Raw genomic sequence first — 14,005 nt, 5'->3', positions numbered from 1 at the left:
TCTATTCTAGGACCTTATAAGTAAGAATTCGATGAAGCGAAAGAAATTGAGTGTTTATGTCCAATCCACTGTGAATGGAAACTTGGAATGTGACCTTAAAACTACTGACAGCAATGACGCCAAAGTTCAATGTCAGGTAATTTTTTTAGAAATAGCGGCTTCAGCTCAATCGTAGTTTTTACAGTGCTAAACTGTCAGTAATTTTTTACAATAGGTAATCTATTAAGATGCACAAACCTCAATACCAATTAAACTTGTCATTTCAGGTGGTTCTTTTTCTCTTCTTCTCTTTAGGGTAATTTTAAAATAGTTCAAGATATTCCAAAAACCTTAACAAACATATGACAAGGTCTATCTCCTAATGTAAGCAAAAATAGGGACAGTTTTGACAAGGAAACTTGTTTCCGTGGCAACTATATTAGAGGGAAAAAAATTAAGAGTTCATTGTAAGTAGTTCTTCAAAAATTTATTCAATTTTGTTATTGAGCCATATGGAAACATAAGCTATGCCATATTTCATGTAAAGTGTGTGTGTGTTGGGAGGAGGGGGGGGGAAGAGGAGAAGATTTGAATTTTTTTTGTCAGAAAAGCTGCGATGTTTTCCCAAATATTACTTCATTTTGTACATCTTTCGTTTCCTATGGAGGTAGTAGGGAAGAGGAGTTAAAACCCTAAACTATGGGCGGCCTTGTATGGGATGAAAATTGTCAAGATATTTTTATTTTGTTTTTACATGGAGCCAGCCTATAGTACACTAAGTAGGTCTATTATGAATGAAAGATTAAGATGATTATCCCACGCTTTAAGGATAAAGGCTGCGAGGAAATTTTGATAAACATGTTTGATATACTCGAATATATACTTTATTTATTAATAAAGAAATTTTTCTTTTTGGCTATCCAGGTGGGGCAGGTCCTCGAATGGAATGGGAGGAGTTTATATATAAAAAACATTTTCAAGTATGTGGGAACTTCTCAAGAGGGAAGAAAGAGTTAAGCTGGTGAAGAAGGACCTTACGCAATTGTGTTGGCTTCTAGTTGCCTGGTTTCGTGATGAGTTGTTAGTAGTAGTAGTGGCAGGAATAGAGTGTGAACAGGAAAACGTGGTCATAAAGGGAATGAAACTGGAATAAATAAACAAAGGGTTGTTATCATTTATATAGCCAGTTTCTTTGGGTGCGTTTTTTTTTCAATGTTTTGTGTGAGAACTTTGTATAAATATACCTATAACTTGACTGGCAGAATTTGATTGTATGCTATGCGAGAGAACGTGCAGGGACGGTTCGTCTTCAAGAGGCCTAATGTTTAGATCCACTACATATATTGTGTGACCATCCAATAGAAGCTCTCTCAATTAGCCTACACATAAGGTTTAAGAAATGATGTTATTGTCTGGACAGTAGAATTTGCAGTCTTAAGAGTATTGTATTTATACAAAAAATAAAATGTGGTCTGATGTTTCTTCAAGGACACATATTGATATGAGCAAATATGGGTCAATCAGTATTAGAATTTCTTACTCCTGATAGATAATAGGACAACTGGGTTTGCGTTCATCCAGACCTTACAACTTTCTTACCCTTCTGGCCAAAAGCCTTTGGGTGTGTTCACTAAATACTCTTGCTATTGACAGCTAATTTTATGTGTTGTACAGGCTAATGTTAGCAGTAGCTAATATTATTGACATCAGTTTGCAAATAGTGTAATAAAAATGATAAGAGGGGGGACACCATATAGCGTTGCGCAACAGAACTATGAAATCACCTTTTAAAGTCTGAAAAAAAACCGTAGCCTTATTTATTGTTTTGCGCTTTTTTACTTTTGCTTTATATTGGAGTGGAAGACGCATTTTGTCAAAAGGGCACAATAGGTATATTTGTGTATATCATTTGCCTAGCTAGCATATGCCTATTAACTATTTTAAACACGTCCTATCCATTTTATACTAATAAAAAATTTCCAGATTTTGAAAATTTCAGGATGGATTTTTTTTTTTTTTTTTTGCAAGTCCTGCTCTTGAGGATTGAGTATTTTATGTCCAAGCTCTAGGTTTTTATATATTTGTCTTGTTTTAGGGGACAGTGATTGAGGATTTGGCGAAGTTCAAGAGTTCAAAAGCCCTCTACCCATTGCCCGTTCCTCATGTTACCCTGAAGAGTCATACCGTTTCGAAGCTATGAAATTAGATTGCTATATTAGGACCTAGAAATAATTAAACATTTTACGACTATAAAGAAGATTTTGACTGATTTGGAATAACTTATCTATGTTGAATAAGCAAAATTAAAATTTTTTAATAAAATAACGGGATAAAGCCCCTGAAAACGGAATAAATGACATATAATAAGTAATTAAAATCCACCTATCAAGTAGCTGATAAATAAGGAACAGACCATGAAGTGGCTCAATCTTTACAATTGCTGATTCAGACAATATAATACTTTGAACCGATGTTCGCGATCTATCCACAGTACCAAAATGCTGAATTGTAGCGATAAATGAAAAAGGAACAAAAACTAGAACGACCTAACGACCTAAAACTCTAAAACTAAAAACATGAAGGAAGGAAACGAAGATTAAAATCTAGGGAAACATGTAACTGCTTCTATTTATAACTGAGATTGTAAAAAATTTAAAGTTAATTAATTTTATATTTTCTTTTTTTTTGTTTTGTTTGTTTGTTTTTTTTCCCTTTATTTTTATCTCATGAGTTTTTAATGCTTGTTTTTTCTTCATCCTCTTTCTCAGTACAAAGGACATGTCGTAAATATTGGCCGGTAAAAACCGGCCCAAAATTTTTGTCATTGTTTGTGGTAGACTTCCAGGTCGCCGTTCCTAAAGTTTTAAAAGGGTAAAAATCTCTTTTCAATCGCGCTCAGTACAGGAGAAAACTTATAAGCTATATCTGCCAATTATTATTTATGTACGAAATGGTAATATGTCTTCATAAAAAAAAAGAAGCAAAACTGCATACAATTGGCATGCTACTTAGATCTTCCGTAGTATTTAGAACACAGCAATATTCTCTTAAGAGTTATTCATAGCGTTATCGCCTTCCCGTAACATTTTATTGGAAATCTTTTGTTTTTCTTATTCATCATGACTGACCAACTCGGTCTGAAAAATTATCTTGATGTTTTTTTTTGTTCGTGAGAATACATGGAGCAGTTTAACTCTATTTGACTTTGTTTAGATTTTGTTAGTTGGATGATGGAATAAAGTCGTCCAAGCAAGATATATTTACATAGCAGGTGTCTGAGCTATTTTTTGGGTCTGAGCTAATTAGCATAACCATATTAACAGAATAAATTAATCGCAGCGTTTATGCAAGCTGGTTTAAACTATTGAAACGGAAGGAAGTATCGATGAGTGAATTCTGGGTACGTATAAAACAGTGTAAATTCATTGAATTCGCTCGGTTTTTTCAAAAATCAAAGTACATGCGGGCCCTTGAGAAGCCTAACTGACTGATTTATTTTTAGCTGTTTATAAGTTTTAGCGTTGAAATGCCATTTGAATCTTAACTTTTTATGATGCCCTAAAAATAAATAACAAAGAACTTCTAACTATGAGTAACAAAAAAGTAAAAGCATCTAATTCCATCAGATGATTCTTTCATTAAAGGGAAACTTGGTGATGCATCCTCGTTTCGAATTCTTTTCGGCTCTTAAGCAGCTCTGCTCATATAATAACAGCAATAAAAGAATTTTCGGCCTTCTTTGAAACTGCCATTTCAATCATAAGTTCAAATTCCTTTTCAGAATCTTGCCCAAGAGAGCTGTCTGAGTTGTCATTAACAATCACAGTCTAAACCTTTTCAGTTTCATTTTCACCCTCAGTGCTCTCTTCTCACTGAATCTCTTCACAGCCTGCTTCTTTGTTTTACTTTGCTTTGTTGCTTCATTTTTTTCTTTTCCACCTCTTCTTTGCATCCCTCGTAACAAAGGCAGCTTCAACCTTGGCCTTCACTGATGTATCAGTGAGTACTTTTGTTCTGCCCTCCTTTCTCCGTTGAAACATTGTTTTCTTAGTGGTGCTGGTATGTGGTTACACTTGCTCAGGTGTGACTATTCTATTTCATAATGGCTGCAAAATCACTGGGCTTACTGAAAGCATTGGGTGAGAGCATGGCAGTGCAGGTAGGGATGGACTGGAGTTAGAGCTTTGCAACTTGCCACCAGCTTCATAGGCTGGAAAAACATTTGGTTGGTCTGTATTTAATAGCACAGATCATGATTATCAAAACAATCTGGATTCAAAGGGGATATACCTTCCAAATCCCTTTTGGAAAGATGATGGTATGAAAGCTACGGGGAGAGGTTTTCCTACCAGCCCAGTTGTAATATAAAGGGTGAAAGTTCTTCCAGGATTGTTGACCATCCACATATCCATGGATTGGTTGCACTGACACTTGGGTGGGTCAGTGACAGAACTATCCAATGGTTGCATGCAATGACTGTAATGGGATGGTATTGTCAGCAGTATAACCCCATGCTCCTTGGCGTAGCATGTCATATTTGGATGAAGATGAGCATCATACTTCTGTGGTATGAGTAGCTTCATAGTATCAGGAGAAGCATGCAAATGCTTCAATAAATATTTAATGTAATTTGTAAAGATAGGACCTTTGATCCACCTATGAACATAAGACTTGCTATTCTAGCACAGCGCTGTAAAGATAGCCTCTCATTTAAAAAAATCCATACTTTCAGGCTTCCATATATATTTAAAAATCATGAAATTACATAGTAGCATGGGCGTCCCGAAGGGCGCCCCCCCCCAACTTTTTGGCATTCGGTAAAATTTTAGCCGAAGGCGAAAATTTCGGCCCAAATTTTGCAAAATTCTTGATTTCTGCAGAAAATTCGGCATAAATCAGGTAGCGATTCGGTAAAATTTACGAAGATCACCCCCCCCTCCCCAATAAAATGAGCCTCAGGACCCCCCTGTATAGTGGATCAGTGTTGTAAAAGTGTGTTTGTCTATTCATAAAAAAAAATCCGTTAACAGGTATTTCAACCTTTGAAGGCCTAGGCTGCAGCCAAGCATGGAAGTGAAACTTGTATGGGTGAGTGGGGACAGCATTTCAAAGATGTAAATTGTATTACTATGTGGTTAGACTTAAAGAATTGTAAACACTTTGAGCAAGGTCCCAAAGGCTCTATTGCATGAGTTTAGGGTTAATTAAATAATGATAAAAGAAGAAAATATATAATATTAGGATTTGAGGATAATTGCGGGTAACAGCAAGCAATTCGCGAAGTTTCTAACTTGTGAATAGGCCCAAATCTGTTGTAAATGGTGCTGCTAGCGCTATTACAGCTGCTTTTGCGCCACTCTAGTTTAGCTTGTTTGTGTGGAGTTCTCAACTGTTTTTGATGGTGCATTTTTTCAAAGAATTGGCCTCCCTAGCTTTGCTAAGTGCAATCTTAATGACTTTTACCCATCAAAAAGAATGTTTAAGAAGACTTAATTCATTTCAACTGACTACAGCGCCATCTAATTTTGATTCATATAGATGGTGCTGCTAAACTCTAGTTTAGCTTGTTTGTATGGAGGTCTCAACTGTTTTTGATGGTGCATTCTTTCAAAGAATTGGCCTCCCTAGCTTTACTAAGTGCAATCATAATGACTTTTACCTATCAAAAAGAATGTTTAAGAAGACTTAATTCATTTCAACTGACTATAACGCCATTTACATTTGTCAGTCTGTGGCTTTTTGGATTACTCAAACGGCCACCAGAGGACTCCCTGCTTGTGGTGCTTAAAAAAAGCGTAGACGGCGTGGAAAGAGAGGCAGGCGGCGAAACAGACAGACGGCCATACCCGTTCATGTTTCTGAGGAACGTCTTTCTGAGGACGGCTGTATGTGAACCAAGGAAAATAAGATGTTTGCAAAGGTACGAAATTCCTCCCACTCTTTCTCCATCACAGCTGCAGCCAATCTTACCGTGTTCCTCTGATGAATTTCCCCCGCTATTACGTCCTGAACAGTTATCAGCTCAGGCAAAGCTTCCGAATTTCATTCTGTGTAATGCCCGATCCTTAACAAATAAAGTTGACAAGATGGAGATACTGCTGAGAGAAGTGAGTGTTCCTATTGCCGCAGTTACCGAATGCTGGGATATCACTGATGAAATGGGTAGAATAAAAGGCTACACTAGCTATTTTAACACTCGCCGTGATAGAGGCTTGAGTAGAAAAGGTGGTGGCGTTGGTATCTATATTCGTAATGACATTTCATCTAAGCTGTTAAATATACCAACCGATTCGTGTCACGAAGTTGTCTGGGTAGAGTGCAAGCCATCCAAACTATCAAAAAAGTTCTCATGTTTGATAATTGCATCTGTGTATTACCCAGAGAGTGCAAAAATAGGAAAGAGCTTATCAGCTACTTACAGACCTACATCGATAAACTTCGTCGTGCCCATGCCTATCCTGGCTTCATAATAGCTGGCGATTTTAACCAGATGAACAGACAATGGGCATCCAGTGTCCTTGATCTGAAGCAGGTAGTTACCATTGCTACGCACCAGAGTGGCAGTACTCTAGACCTAATTTTTACAAACATGAGTGACAATTATTACTCCCCTCGGTCGTTAGGTCCTCTCCAGAGTTAAGATAATTATTTAATTATATGGCAAGCCAAACATAAACAACAACATCCAAAGAGAACCAAAGTGACTATCCGTCCGCTTAACTCTCAATCAGTATACGATTTCGGTCTGGGGATTGGCACTTACTGCTTCGACGACCTGTGTTCTATAGTAAACCTGAATAGCAAAGTACAACGGTTTAACTCTCTTCTGTTAGAGATGTTTCACAAGTTTTTCCCACTAAAGTTGAAGCGGTAAGTGAGTCCGATAAGCCACGGATCACAAGCGATCTCAAGCAAATGATCAAAATGAGGTGCAAGCTGCACAGTTCCGGAAAAATAGCCACGCCGGCGAAACTTAGAAATCGAATCGTGGCCGTTAATCGTTTCAAGCGAAGAAATTATGTTCGGGAAAAGGCAGTAACCCTTGTCCAAAGTAGCAGTCGGAAGTGGCATTCCACAGTGAAACAAATGACTGGCAAGTCAGTTAACAGTGAGCTAAAAATACCCAAGCCTGACGGATCTCAAATGAGCGCTTCAGACGTAAACGAGTTTTTTTCCTGGCATTTGTACCACCTACCCCTCAATTGCAGAGGCCGAACTGGTTGATCTCTTAGTCGATTGTGAAACTGACGAAATAAAACAGTTTACCGAATTTGCTGTTTTTAAAGAACTTAAAAACTAAAACCGAATTGCTCTTCCTACCCTGGTGAGTTGCCGGTCAAACTTATTCGCGAATATGCCTTGTTTTTAGCCAAACCATTGGCATCGATCATCAATCAGTGCTTCAGTGAACAAACCTTTCCCGATACTTGGAAGCGAGCCTATATTCGCGTAATACCCAAAGTTAAAGGACCTAAGACATGTGATCAGTTAAGACCTATTTCGATCACACCAAACTTTGCTAAAGTTGCAGAATCTTTCATATATCGTGAACTTCTCACGGACATTTAACCGTCACTTGACCCCTTCCAGTATAGTTGCTTGAAGGGATGCAGCACGTCTGTTTATTTAGTACGGCTTTATCACCTAGTAGTTGAATGGTTGGAGTTTGGAAGCTCGTTTGTAGATTTACTTCTGGTAGACTACCGAAAGGCATTTTATTTGATTAAGCACCCTCTTGCCGCCCAGAATCTCAAGTCAATGGGTGCCCGTAAGCACATCCTCCAATTAGTAGTTGATTTCTTACGTCACAGGTATCAAAGAGTGTACGCCCTTTTTCCCGGTGATATTGAATCGGAATGGGTGGAAATTACATGTGGCACCCCACAAGGTACCAAATTAGCAGCTCTTCTTTTCCCGGCTGTTATCAACTATGTACTTTCTGACTTTGACGATCGTTTTAAATTCGTCGATGATTTGTCTGCGCTTCTTAAATACCACGTAAAGGATTCGCAAGTTGTAGCCCAGTTCGACCCAAACTTTTTCGACCAGTTTAAATCACAGTGTACTGCGAACAGTCTTCAAATTAATGAGAATAAATCAAAGGTTTTGAGGTTCAACCCACTTAAACGCGATTTTACCTACCCCGCGACTTTGTTCCCTTCTGCTTCGTGTGTGACTATCTTGGGCGTCACCTTTAGTGTGGACTGTTCGTTCTCTATTCATATACAAGAGCTGGTTAAGAAAGGACATTATGCTATGCGGACACTGGTGGCGATGCGCCGCCTAGGTTTTCCAGTGTATCAGCTGAAAACAGCGTACCTCACTTTTATTTGACCCATCCTTGAATATGCGTGTCCCGTCTGGGGCCCACAATTTCCTCATATAAATTACTTAAGTGATGATTTGGAGGGGATCCAGAAACGAGCTGTAAAGATCATTCTTTGCGACAAATATGTAGATTACAGCTCCACTCTGAAGTCACTTGAAATACCAAGCCTTCACGATCGCCGTTTTCAGCTATTGATTCGTTTTGGCCAGTTTTTATTGTCTAGTCCTGTACTTAGGACAATATTACCACCTAAAATGCCTGTCCGCGCAAATACCAGAAGCAAAAGCAAACTTATGCCCATCTCGTGCCACACAAACAGACTTAGTAACTCCTTTGTTCCTTTTTTTACAAGTGCTTTTAATAAAATGTAGAGAAGTGTTTTCATGTAAAAAAAAACAGCGCCTTTTAGTGCATTTTTTTTTAATGTGTCTATGACAGCTGTTTTCATTAAAATGATTCTGATTCTGATGTAAATTAAAGCTGGGTTTTGAGAAAGAATGATCAAAAGATAAATGTTTGCGGTCAGCAATGATCGCGCCGGCAGGGCTCCGCCGTCATCTCACCGGTGGCGGAGTGGGAAAATTTTCGGCGGCACACCACCGATGCTATTTTTGGCCCCGCCTCCACCGGCCTTCCCTTATCGGTGCGGCACTGGGGTCTATCTGTTGTTCAATTTTTTGTGGCCTTTGTCATTGTTCTGCAAACTATCCATACATTCAATCTTTCACAATAAGACCAATTTATGCATGTCTTTATAATACTGTTGAAATGCAATAATAGAAACAGCTTATAACATTTGAATTATCTTAATGCAAAACAGTAAAAATCAATAAAAATTTGAAGCATAACAAACGAACAAGTATTTTTGTACTTCTTGGTCTAATTCTTTTTCTTCTTAAATCTCTAGGCTATTGGGGTCCACATCTGTTAAAATTTCAAATTATACAATTTTTGAATTCTTTCCTACAGTCCCACTATAAGGCGTTTTCAGCACAGTGGGTTTCAACCACAGACATGAAGTATGACAATACTTCTTGTCTGTGATTTCAACCCTGTTCTTTGACGGTAGAACCTGAATTTTAAAAGTACGTGGTGTACTACACGCGTCAAACCCGTGTTGAGACTCACGGTGTCTGAAAACGCGGCTTGAAATTCAATGATTGAAGAATATGAAGAGGGGACCACGGAAGAGTTGAAAAAAGATTTCGCTCTCCAAGTAAATTCCTGCATCTCTTCTAAAAAGTTTGTCTCCAAAGGCCTTCCTTAAGGTGCTGTCCTCAGCTGTCTCCTGTTGTCGCATATTTATGGGATCTTAATTTACCCCATACAAATATTCAGTTTGCAAATGATATAGTCCTGTGGTCTACCTCAAATAACTTTGAACTGGCCCATTCTAAGTTACAAAAGTCGCTTTATGCCTTTGAACGTTTCTCCAAAAATTCATGCCTACCCACCGCCGCATCAAAATCAGCTATACTACAGTTCCATAATTAGAGAAACCCCCAATCTCCCCTATTAACCCTAAATGGTGTTGTAATCCAAGAGCAAAAACACATCAAATATCTAGGCCTCGCTCTAGACCAAAAACCAACTTTCAGGCTCCATATTGAAAATGTGAGAATAAAATGCCTCAGAAAAATGTGCATCTTATAAAGGCTACTTAATACGCCTTGGGGCTGCCATGAAAAAACTCTAATAAATTTCTACAAGACTTATATCAGATTGATTATGGACTAATTGTCCACGGCTCATGCTCAAAAACCCTATTATGCAGTCTGGAGACTGTCCAAAATACTATGATCCGTGGTATACCTGGCCTCAGGAATCACACCAAAACCAACTTACTCCTCAGCGAAAGTGGTCTCACCTCTATTGATACGCGTAGAGAAAACCTACTTGCCCGCTACTTTACAAAAATTGAAGGTAACAGCTCCCATAGATTATATTTATTAATCAGAAATGGAATAAGCCATAGGATTGTCTCATACAGCACAAATTACATACCATAAGTAACACTTATAAACAACGAAAACAAAAACTATAAACTTCCTAAAAAAAAAAAAAAAAAAAAAAAAAAAAAAAAAAAACGAAGAAACCCTACAACAAATATACACTTCACGGTCCTAGGTACTGCTTCTCATAAACCTGATTAATACATACATGATTGGCCAAAAAACTCTGGTGCTTTTAGGGGCCTTGCATGGGAATTTGCAACCACCCAAATGACCTTCCCAATACCCATCTTCTTTATTCCAATTATACCCCCGGATACCATCCTAGGCTAACCACTACCCAGAAGTGAACCTTTTGTTTCCACCTGCTATTAAGGCAAATCTCTCCCTCGCCTATGTAAAATCATTATTCCATGAATTTGAGTCTCAGAGATATAACCATCACCTCCCAGTTTTTGTGGATGGCTTAAAACGGAATCTAGGACTGCTTTTGGAGTTCACTTCCCATCTTTATGTATACCAGTTGCAGAAAGGCTCCAAAATGATGTGAGTATCATGACAGCCGAAATAGTCACCATCAACAATGCTTGGGAAACCATTATAAAGATGCCAAACCCTCCAAGAAACACCCTTCTTATAATTTATTCGGACTAAAAATCAGCCCTTGCCTCAATATCACCAGAGTATTCAGACTACCCAGACAATGAAATATCTACCACTCTTGTACTATTGAACCCAACTACTTAAACAAGGTATATCCCCACAATTTCAATATATCCCAAGTCATATGGGCATTAAAGGAAACCACAAGGCAGATGATATAGCTAAATCTGCCCTTCAGCTTGAAATAATATCCAGAAGGCCTATCCCAGTAAGAGATATAAACCGTTGGCGCCTAAAAATTTATCTAGCAAACCAATACCCACCAAACCTTTCTCCATTTGCATCCCGGAAAGACTCAAAGATGTACCACAGAATACGATCAAATGCTACTGGTCTTAACTGCCAAACTTATCAGTTCCAAAACACAACCACTCTGAGGGTAACGAGCCCTCTTTTCCGCCTCTGCCAATCCCATGACGAGACCATCAACCACGTTCTTTTCAGTTGCCCTATGGCAACTCTCAACCATAAAAAAGAATGGCTAACTTTATCTGATCTGATATATTTAAGTGCCTTAAGCTAACCCCTAATATTGACCAACTAACACAAAACAAACTCTCTTCAATCGATGAACGAATGCAATAACGAAGTGCTCGTTATTGCATTTATGTCGTTTTTACCTCACTGGCAAGTGGACGAAAACGAAGTGTAATTTTGACCACGTTCCTTTATGTAAGTTAGCATCAAGTGGGCGTTGTTTTGAATGTGATAGCCTGCATATTTATGTCCCCCCTTCCTTTTTACGAAATAAATCGAGCTGCAAACAAAAAACAAGTGCACAAACTTGGGCAGTTCCAGCTGTTACTAGTCAAGGTAGCAAGGTAACCCAACTTTTTTAAGGGTAAGGCCGCCAGTCTTCACGACCCCCCCCCCCTCCCCTAGTTCTTGGTCCATTCGACTTTCAGTCTTATGCCCCTGCATACCCGATACAGCGCAGTATACCTCAGGAACCCATCCCTCGAAACAATCCTCCGCCCCATGTACTTACGCCTGCCCAGTCAGTCCAACCCCCACAATCACTTTACTCAATTCGGACCATCCCCAAACCCCCCCTCACTCATTTTCTTCCCGAAAATCCACTTCCTTTCGACTCCGTTCTTCTCCGTGCGTCCAAGAAGTTGCCGACCGGTTCCGGACTCCACCCGTTATTTGCCGAAACAAACCCAACCCCTCCCCTCTCAGACACCCCCCCCCTACTTCTCTCCCTCAGCATCATCTTGCCCCCCCCAACCCCCATATAAAGATCACTTCCAATTTGACTTATTCCCAGATCACCAGGAAACCTTTCTCCCTTCCCTTGCACTTTATCCCCCCTGGCTACCCTACCAGTATGACTCTGGTTTAAGAGTAAGCAGGCAGAACGATCCACAGGTAACACATCCATGCAAAGTTTCTAAAACTTCAAATAGTAAGACGAATTCCACCGTAGTTCCATCCCAAATTAATAATATTCCCATAATTTGTTCGCTGTCCTCCTTTTTTCTCAATCCCGGTCCAGTCCCATCTTTTAATAATGCCTCAAAACCACACCCTTACCCACAGCATCCTTCTCATAAACTTCAACCCCAAATAACTCCCTCCCGAATTGAAAAAAAAATCCCAATACCCAAATCGGTTTAAATTCCCAACTTTCCTACTTACCATTGCTGAGAGCCTGAATTTTGACAAAATTACCGAACTCGAGAGTATCTCTGAAATTCATAAAATTAATATTATTGCTGTGACAGAGGTTCAGTCCCAGAACCCAGATTTCCTAAAAATTAGCAATTATACTCAGTTTATAAAACTTCGCCCTCACGATCACCCTCTCGGGAAAAAAGGGGGTGGTATATTATTTTTTGTCCAGGATAACCTCCAACCTAAACTCATCCCTACCCCCAACTTATCAGATTATGATGAAATTCTATGGCTGAGCCTTCGACCGGAAGTACTTCCCCGCCCTTTCAATTTAATTGTATCCGCTGTCTTTTATCATTCCCCTAACCAAAGTATTGACCAGAAACGCAAATTTATCCAACAATTTCTAATAAGTGCTGACTTTGTGTTATCAAAGTATCCGAATGCTGGTATTTGCTTACTTGGCGATGCGAATGACCTGAGAATAGACTCTATCTGTAACTCTCTTAATATTAAACAACTGGTTAAAATATCTACAACAAAAGGTAAAACCTCTCTGGATGTTATTTGTTCAAACATGAGTAAGTATTACAACTCCCCGCAAGCACTGCAATCACTAGGAGGCAGTTACCACTATTGTCTTCTTTTTTCTCCCTCCTCAGCCATTGAACATTCCTTTACTACCTCCATTGGGGTTTGCCGTCCCCTCAGTGACGCAGGACTTTTTTCTTTTGGATCATGGCTGACATGTGAAAGTTGGTCAGACCTTTATAATTCTAATAACCTTGATGACAAAATTTTGATTTTTCACAAAAAACTAATTGATTCCTATTCATTATGTTTCCCAGAAAAAAAAATCAGAAAGTGCTCCAGTGATAAACCTTACATAAATAATCACATAAAAATATTAATCCGCACGAAAATAAGCTTATTTAAGAGTGGTAATTTAGCTGAAGCAAATAAGTTAATAAAGGAATTAAAAAGTCAAATTAGAAAAGCTGCCTAAGCCTATTATAAAAATAAAATTAAATACTTGCGCCATGATAAACCAAAGAACTGGTACTCTGAAATTAAAAAACCTACCAGCAAGAGTCAAGAATAACTAAATTTTAATATAAATGAACCTCGAAAGACCACAGCTAATAACCTCAATAAGTTTTTGGCTTCAATTGTCCAGAGTCTTCCGCCACTATCTTACGAATTCCCAGATATTACTGTTCCTTTTTCACTCCCACACATTTCTCCACTTAATGTTGTAAAAAAAATTGAAAAACTAAAACGATCAAGCATTTGCCCTTTAGATATTCCTGTTCCTCTGATTAAAGCTTTCAGTGATTACCTCTCAAAACCCCTATCCACCCTGTTCAATGAAATTATCGAATCTGGACAGTTCCCTCAATATTGGAAACAAGGCTTTATTACCCCAATCAAAAAGAAAAATAGGAAGCCTGGTTTTGATGGCATT

The 14,005-nt window shown here is 38.7% G+C and overlaps 1 protein-coding gene across 2 annotated transcripts in view; it reads left to right on the top strand.

The window, feature by feature from the left end:
• The window catches only part of Ide (Insulin degrading metalloproteinase), a 61,761-nt gene extending 58,584 nt beyond the window's left edge, over positions 1 to 3,177 (top strand). For both annotated transcript variants that reach the window (XM_089088210.1, XM_089088212.1), the window contains exons 13-14: positions 11 to 136; positions 2,075 to 3,177. In XM_089088210.1, coding sequence (XP_088944336.1) covers positions 11 to 136; positions 2,075 to 2,179 — 231 coding nt within the window. In that variant the 3' untranslated portion in view covers positions 2,180 to 3,177. The remainder of the gene's footprint in view (positions 1 to 10; positions 137 to 2,074) is intronic.
• The last annotated feature ends 10,828 nt before the right edge of the window (positions 3,178 to 14,005 follow it).

This window comes from Artemia sp. Qi Xiang Cuo, chromosome 4 (genome assembly GCF_049724085.1).
Source record: "Artemia sp. Qi Xiang Cuo chromosome 4, ASM4972408v1, whole genome shotgun sequence".
Taxonomy (NCBI): domain Eukaryota; kingdom Metazoa; phylum Arthropoda; class Branchiopoda; order Anostraca; family Artemiidae; genus Artemia; species Artemia sp. Qi Xiang Cuo.
The sequence above is the reverse complement of the archived record's forward strand: the minus strand, read 5'-3'. Positions and strand labels throughout refer to the sequence as shown.